Source organism: Sinocyclocheilus rhinocerous, unplaced genomic scaffold (genome assembly GCF_001515625.1).
Source record: "Sinocyclocheilus rhinocerous isolate Xijiao unplaced genomic scaffold, SAMN03320098_v1.1 scaffold3442, whole genome shotgun sequence".
Lineage (NCBI taxonomy): Eukaryota > Metazoa > Chordata > Actinopteri > Cypriniformes > Cyprinidae > Sinocyclocheilus > Sinocyclocheilus rhinocerous.
This window is the reverse complement of record NW_015659980.1, coordinates 47,349-55,805: the sequence shown is the minus strand read 5'-3', so window position 1 is coordinate 55,805 and position 8,457 is coordinate 47,349. Positions and strand designations below refer to the sequence as shown.

Below are 8,457 nucleotides of genomic sequence, written 5' to 3'. Positions count from 1 at the left end.
GGCGGCCTTTTACACCAGGTTCACACATACTCCGTTTGCAGTGCGTATGCAGTCCATGTCTGGTACGTAAGCAGTGCAGAAGCAGCACGGACTGTGCTTTCATAAAAGGAATCTGCTTACCGCCCAAGCTCTTATAGATTAACATACACATGAAGACAGAGTTATATGCGAACCAATATATATTTGTGCTTTTGTGATTTTAGTTCAAAAAATTTTTCTTTAATATTTCTATTATTTAAGGGGATTTTACTAAATATTAACATCGCTGATACGCAAAATTTTTGGTCAGTGCACTTTGGCGAATTCTCTCAATAGAAACAACAAAGAGCAGATGTACATGCAATGTAAATAAGAGATTAATTCATCATACACTGCAGACAACATCACTGATTATAGCTTATAGCTTTTTTAGAGTGCTTAAACTCACGCTAGACTGAATTCAGATATATTCTTTGATAATGTAAATGTTCTTTGCTCGCTGTATAATTTGTTAATTGTTTGAATAATCGTGGACATGCAGCGTTATAATTAAACTTAAAATGTATTTTTATTAAACGTGATCAGGTTAAATACAAATTCAGTCTTATTAAAATATTTTATTTCATAATATGGAAGCCTACTTGCCTTACTTATGATGTGCGTAGTTAATAGATTACATTAGGCTACAGTGGTTAGAGCGCAATTAAAGAGCTGTGATTATGTAAAGCGAGAAAGCTTCGGAAAATGGCTCATATAAAGGATGAGGAAGTGAATGTTTTTTACAAGTCGTAATGTAAAATTACGGAAATATCACGTGAACATTTCACATGAAATTCTGTCAGTGTGAGGGGGAGATGTAGGGACGCACGCCGCGAGGCACCCAAGAAAATTACAACTGCTATAGGTTATATATTTGTGGTCAGTTTAATAAATAATTAATCACAAAAATTAAGTATCTTGGGGATGATTGAGGGGCACAAGGAAAATCTCAGACCCGACCCTGCGGCGGTGGGTGCTGCAGCACGTGCAGCGCAGCAATAGACTTGGTGTGGAAACGATTGCTTGAATGTGTAAACTGGCAAGACAAAACATGTGCAAATGATAAACTTTAACTCTATGATGGGTAAACTTAACAGTTAATCCGCGAATCACATGCGTGCCGAACCGTGCAGCCAACAACAGAAACAAATAAGAACAACATTAACAACAGGAGGATGGAGGACGCTGTGATTTTTTGTTGTGTCTCACAATAATGGACATGGAAAGTCGACGTATACGTAAGCGATTGAAAGAACGGAAAGGAGGACTAAGCTTTGTTTACAGCAGACTGGCAATTCCAGAGACCAATAGAAAAAGAAAGTAGTGTATTAGCAGACATAGGCAAAGTGTGCAGGTTGTTAGGATTGCGCTGCCTATAGTGTGTGAAATGTGGTTTGCGAGTGGTAGTGATAGTAGGGATCTGGAAACACATAGTAAGAATTGGTTATAAAAACTGAAACAGAAAGAAGTAAAACAAGTAGTAGGAAAAAGGATGAATCAAAAGCGATACTTATATCCCTTGCCGGTGTCCCTGCCCGGTGGAGTCGCATGGTAGAGTCGATGGTCTTTACACTCTTCGGTCTTCACACGAGGAGGGCTTAACAAGAGGGCTTCCGCGACCGCTGCTGCGGTATACTAACCTTTTTTATACCCGTCGGACAAAACGGAAATTGAATTCAGCTGAACACACTTTACTGTTTATCACAACAAAGGTCTAAGATCTTAATGTCTTCCTAGACATTAAGTTCCCTTCACTAAGGGCTTTTGTGAAAGGAATTCAGTTGTTCACTTTCATTTGGAACGTCCCTACAAATGTTGACCCCTTCACAAAGGGCCCATCAAGGGTGCAATACTTGCTGTTTGAAATTCATCGAGTTGCCTTAGTGTGAAATTTACTTGCGTTGTAGAGGGTTGTTGAAGTAGCATGACAGCACCACCCAATGCACTATAAATAAAACATAACATCACAAATGGCATAACCTATTTAAGTAAAAACATTTACTTATATTACTTTCATATTATTTTTGTCTTTTTATTTTACCTCAAATATTTGTGTAAATGAGTATTATCTGATTTTTCTTATGCTTTGACAGTGTTAAGATATGGCAATAAAAGCTACTGCAAGATTTCTCAAGGTCTTTATCACTTTATGACAAACAAAACAACAAATTTTCACGAGCTGTCAGCTAGCCCATTTTCGAAAGCTTATAGGCTTCTCTATGCCATTTACCCACGGTGACTTCTGAGATTTATTTTGGTTCGATTTTCTCAAGTCTGCATTCGAGTTTCAGTGGTCAGTTTGGTGATCTTGTACTGAATGTGACCCAGGTCTCTTTCTCCTTTGCAGTGCTCTGTGGGACATTGAGACTGGTCAGCAGACCACCACATTTACAGGGCACAGTGGAGATGTGATGAGCCTGTCCCTCAGCCCAGACTCTAGGACCTTTGTGTCAGGTGCCTGTGATGCGTCCTCCAAATTGTGGGACATCCGAGACGGAATGTGCAGACAGTCTTTCACCGGACATGTTTCTGATATAAATGCTGTCAGTGTGAGTGTCAAAGAGAAATGTCATCAGCAGTGTCTGATACTGGTTCACGTCTTATTGAGCCCATGCAATTCTTTCATAATACTTATTATTTATTGTTAGTTTGTAAAGAACACACTCATACCCATTTTCAATTGTGCTCATTTCTTCAGTTCTTCCCAAATGGTAATGCGTTCACTACGGGCTCGGACGACGCCACTTGTCGTTTGTTTGACCTTCGCGCAGACCAGGAACTGATGATGTATTCGCATGACAACATTATCTGTGGCATCACCTCTGTGGCCTTCTCTAAGAGTGGCCGCCTGTTGCTCGCTGGCTACGATGACTTCAACTGCAATGTATGGGATACTCTAAAGGGAGAGCGTGCAGGTCAGTACTTCACACAACCCTGTTGACCACACAGAAATAAAACTCAAGCAAGCAAACAGCCTAAATCGAGCAACAGGACAACACAGCGCAGACAATAAATCACAATAAATCTCATTACTTCAGACTAGTCTTTATATAGTGGAATGACAGCAATGTACAATTTAGTAAATCTTAACTTGTGTAACTACAGAAGACCATTTTTTCCCCAGGATGAACCCTGAACATATATGTGATTCAAATAGACAGCCACTCATAGTCATGTGCTGTAAGATTTGTATGATGCTTATCTCTGTTACTTTGTTGCTGTTGTGTTTGAAGGTGTTCTAGCTGGGCATGACAACAGGGTCAGCTGTTTGGGGGTAACCAGTGACGGCATGGCTGTGGCCACCGGTTCTTGGGACAGCTTCCTTAGGATATGGAACTGACCTTACTGGGTTGGACTTCGGGAGCCACTCTTTTTGATCACACAATCACTGTAGTGCACCGCTGCCACACAGGACCCTTCCCTCTCCATCTCCTCCTTATAGATGACCTGGTTTTCTTCATCTTCTCTCTTTCTTAGACCGCATTATCCCACCATCCTGCAGTCAGTCAAAGAGGTGAGGACCAACAGTGAAGAGCCTTCACTGGCTCTCTGTCTTTTGGGCTTCACGTCTGACTCGAGGTGGGGGACAGACTGTGTTGTGTACAGTATATATCTGCCATTCTTTGTGCTTGTATGTATAACATACGCACTTCTGACAGTGTTTGAATGTTCTGGTTTGTGGATACTCGTGATGGGTGTCTTGACTCTCCCTGTTTTTTTTCCTGCTTATTTTTTTTCTTTGTCCGCAGTCACAGTAATATTTGCCACACAGTGGCCAATGTAATTAATTAAGGGATTAGGCTGCCACAGTATTGTAGGCCATCAGTGTTTGACCGTTGACTTTAATTTAGTTTGCATAAGGTAGCATCAGTCTTGAGTCTGTTGTGTCATAAATGGTTCAGGCTCAGCTTGGTAGTGTGTAGTTGTGAGAGAAACACTGACGCCACTGAGCTTGTGTTTGCTATCCTCTAAGCTTGACAGTAATGTTTGGCGTGATTCAGTGTATTAAACTGTATTGCAGACTGCACAGAAGGATTTACCATCAGCCTGTCTGTCCATCTGTCTTTACTATCACTAGATATACTATCTGCGATTTGCTGCTTTCCATATTGATTCGTCTGGATATATGTGATACATTTATGGTTAAAGGGATAGTTCACCCACAAGTGTAATTTGTTGTCATTTGCTCACCCTCATGTTGTTCCAAGCCTGTATGACATTTTTTTTTTCTGTTGAAATCAAAAGAACAATTCTAAAGACTGTGCTGTTTTCTAATAAATCACAATAAATGAGTACTGATGCTTTTATGCTTAATGGATACAAAAATCTATATGAAAGTGTTCCAGGTGACTCTACATTCTAAGTCGTCTGAGGACGCACAAAAGACTGAGTGAGAAACAGACTGAAATTTAAGTTGGTAATCTAAATTTGACCACTGCATCCAGATTGAGTGGGCTGAATGAACTCAAGAACTGAATCAGAACAAACCAATTAATTAACACTCCAAGGAGACCTATTGCATATGTCACTGTTATCAGTGAATTACGACTGTTTTTCACAAAAACTGTTGTATGTCTTAAGACATGAAGTGGTACAAATATCATATGGGCCACTTTCATGGTGCTTCTACATGTGTGGATGCACAAAAAATGGGTTTGGAATAACTTGAGGGTAAGTGATGACATTTTCAGCAGAACTATTTCTGGAAAGTATAAGGTTAAGTCTTTTGTTTTAATCCAAACACCAAGCATGGCCTTGATGCTTTGTGAGACTTTACCATTTGTGAGCAGGCTGAAAGTGCAACCTGATACCTAACAAAAGGCCTTGGTCACTGCCACTCTGACATTTTCTGCCTTTCTACACACATTATGAACACCTGCCCTTCTAAGATGAAGACCTAGGACTGTATGCTCTTGCACTAGAAAATAGTCATGTGAGACTGCACACACTGGTGTTTCTGCACGTATTTGAATTAATGTGCTTCAGCTCTATGACAAAAAACTGTCATGGACCACAAGCTACACTGTGCATATTTAGTCACAAATGTGAGTATTGAAGGTATAAACCCTCTTGTCTGTTTCTGTAAAATAACAACAAAAAACGCAAGCCTTAAAAATGTCATATTTCACTTAAACCATCAATAATCACCTTAAATTTGTGCAAAGCAGTATGAATAAACATATAGACTGGCTTTGTGGGCATATACAAATCTGTACAAATGTTTTGTTTTTTGATTGTGGTAGTTTAGTTTTAGGCATTTTTCCCCAGATATGTTTCTGACATATTAAGTATACTTGCAAAATTAATCATCCATTTACAGTACCAGATTTCATTCAGTATTCTGTATTGTTTTGTGTTTCTATTTCAGGTGTTTAATTTATGACATTACTGTTCATCAGGTAAATTTGTTTCAATACTTCATTTAAATAATGCCGTTACTTATGATATGAAAGGACATCCAACAAATGTGGAAGATCCTCCTTTTTTGAGTGTTTACAACATTTAGGTGGTTAAGGTAGTTAAGGTATATAAAGAACTCTGCATAGTGCGATGAAGGAATTTTTTTATTTTATTTAGTAAAACCAACATAATTCATATGACATCCAAGTCTCCTCAAAATACAGCCTTATAGTCCTTTAATTGAATGTTCCAGTCTCAATACAAGTTCAATACCATTCTTAATCAATAATGTAAGGTACACTTGTAAGTAAATTAACTCGTGCCTTTTTTCTGGGAAAATGAGGCACTTCCAATTACTGTGTACAGCATATTTGGCGGTTATATTTATATTATTTGGGTTTCGTAATTGTCATTACCAACATAATTTCTGTGATTTTTTTTTTCCTTTTCCTGTGAATGTCCTCTTGATTGAGTTTACTGACTTAACATAGTCATTACAGGAGTTGATATTGCTATGACTTTATGAGTTTCATTTTAACACAATGTGTAACTGTAGTTGCTATACTTTTAAATGGTATTTTAATGTTTATTGCATTGCTCTGTTTAATTTTGTTGTAAGTGTCGTCATTTATCCATGATTGTTGCTTTTTGTATGTGTGTGCGAAGACTAATAAGATTGACCTTATCTCGTATTGAATCCAGAACATTAAATCCAGCAACATTCGTTACATTTGAAGTTCAACCTGAACTTGCCAGTTCGTCATTAAAGTACATGACTGTAAGGAGCAAGCAGCATAATATCCTATGGATATTTCAGCTAGCGTAATGAGCCTTATCCTATGGATAAGATCAAACACTAGCAATACCACAATCCACTGACTCTGAAAAAAAAAACAGCTTGCTACCTTAACAGTTTCCAAAACCTTAACGGTATGACAACACATGCATGGCTTTTAAGTTACTTGAGAACTGAATCAGTGTGCACGTAGTGACCAATTGTGAAAATGATTGTAAATCTTAAGTGTTAGAACTATCATATTAAATGATGCAGCTTCTGCTATTATCCAGATCTTTGCAATCACTTTCTGTTTCATTTACAGTAGGCACTCGTCACATAAATTATGGCATGAGCTGGCCTTCTGGTTATAGGAAGTGAGAGCTTAATTTTTCTGAATCTGTAGTAAACAATGGTTGTTTTTACTGAGGTGGTAATGCTGACAAGTAGTGCTGGGCGGTTTGACCATAAATCTGTATCTCTCTCTCTCTTTTTTTTTTTTCGGATTGTGGTGGTTTCACGGTTTATCATGGTTTTTCCCTGACTTGGCCATTATGTGACTCAGAATGCACTTTTGCAGACTGTTGCAGAACCACTGCATTTACTACATAAAATAAATGCATGAAACAAAAACAGCAGATGAATGAGAATGCAAATTCACACTCTGCCAGCAGGTGTAAACCGTAGGTGTTTACCGCTGTAAACAAAGCAGCTCTGCACTTATAAACAGTACTTTAATATGCATTACACGGAGGCAAGATGAAAAGAAAATACCATCTAAACTTTTCTGAAGACAGTCAGTTCCCCTCAGAAATACATTCATATAGGCTAAAAAAAAACACCACTCCCAGTTCAATATTTAGGATTTTCATTCAATATTTCCCGGAAGAGAAAACAGACAGCGCTGGACGCAGCTACTGCTCATCAGATTGCGAAAAAACGTTGGAAAATGAATAGAAATGATGATTCTGTCTGAGGAAATAAGAAGTAAACGTGTAAATATATTCATATTTCTCCAAGTATGCGCACTTTTGGACTATAGCCCTAATGGACGCTGTTCAGTGAAGCTACAGTATGTGAACACAAAAATAGCTGATGTGACTGAATATGAATGCGTGTTATTCTACTAAAAATATCATACATTAACAATTGATTATTTTGCACTCCTGACAAATTAAAAAATTACTTTTACTGCAATAGAGTTTTATATATATATATATATATGGGAGTAACGGAATACATGTAATGGCGTTACGTAATCAGGATACAAAAATCTAGTAACTGTGATCTGTTACAGTTACATCAAAAAACAAAGTATTCAGATTACAGTTACATTTTGTAAAAAGTGGGAATACTATCAGGATTGCATTTGTTTCATTTAAAATTAAATGTGTATTTTGACATAACGCTATATATTTATATGTCGCACTTTGCCTATGTCTACTAATTCACTGCTTTCTTTTTCTATTGGTCTCTGGAATTGCCAGTCTGCTGTAAACAAAGCAGATTTTATTACTTCCATTACTAGTCATTGAAGACTAAATCTCATGGCCCTGACAGAGACCTGGATCCTTTCCAATCATCCTACTACTTGTCCGCTTGATCCTATTCCATCTTATCTCCTTCAAGCCATTTCTCCTGCCGTTGTACCTGCACTCACTCACATCATTAACACATCCTTTCACACTGGTGTTTTTCCTTCAACATTTAAACAGGCTCGTATAAATCCACTTCTTAAGAAACCCACTTTTAACCCGACTCTTTTAGAGATCTACAGACCGGTTTCCCTTCTACCTTTCATTGCAAAAACACTTGAACGAGTTGTGTTCAACCAAGTCTCTGCCTTTCTCACACAGAACAATCTCCTGGACAGCAACCAATCTGGCTTCAGAAGTGAAGGGGGTGAATACTTAGGACCATGTGATATTTCAGTTTTTCTTTTTTAATAAATCTGCAAAAATGTCAACAATTCTGTGTTTTTCTGTCAATATGGGGTGCCGTGTGTACATTAATGAGGAAAAAAAATTAACTTAAATGATTTTAGCAAATGGCTGCAATATAACAAAGTGAAAAATTTAAGGGGGTCTGAATACTTTCCGTACCCACTGTATATATGGTGTAAAAAAATATATGCAAATGACCCTCATTTACATATTTATGGTGTAAATATTTTTAATAAAAAAAGAATAATAAAAATAAAACTAATACTAAACTGTATAGCCACTAGATGTCTGCATAGCCTTTTATATAAATATACGGGCTGT

General features: G+C 37.7%; 1 protein-coding gene across 2 annotated transcripts in view; it reads left to right on the top strand.

Moving 5' to 3' along the window:
* LOC107724752 (guanine nucleotide-binding protein subunit beta-4-like) overlaps positions 1 to 5,869 on the top strand; it is a 27,267-nt gene extending 21,398 nt beyond the window's left edge. For both annotated transcript variants that reach the window (XM_016533780.1, XM_016533781.1), the window contains 3 exons: positions 2,366 to 2,567; positions 2,717 to 2,933; positions 3,252 to 5,869. In XM_016533780.1, the coding sequence (XP_016389266.1) occupies positions 2,366 to 2,567; positions 2,717 to 2,933; positions 3,252 to 3,358 (526 nt within the window). In that variant the 3' untranslated portion in view covers positions 3,359 to 5,869. The remainder of the gene's footprint in view (positions 1 to 2,365; positions 2,568 to 2,716; positions 2,934 to 3,251) is intronic.
* Positions 5,870 to 8,457: the final 2,588 nt, after the last annotated feature.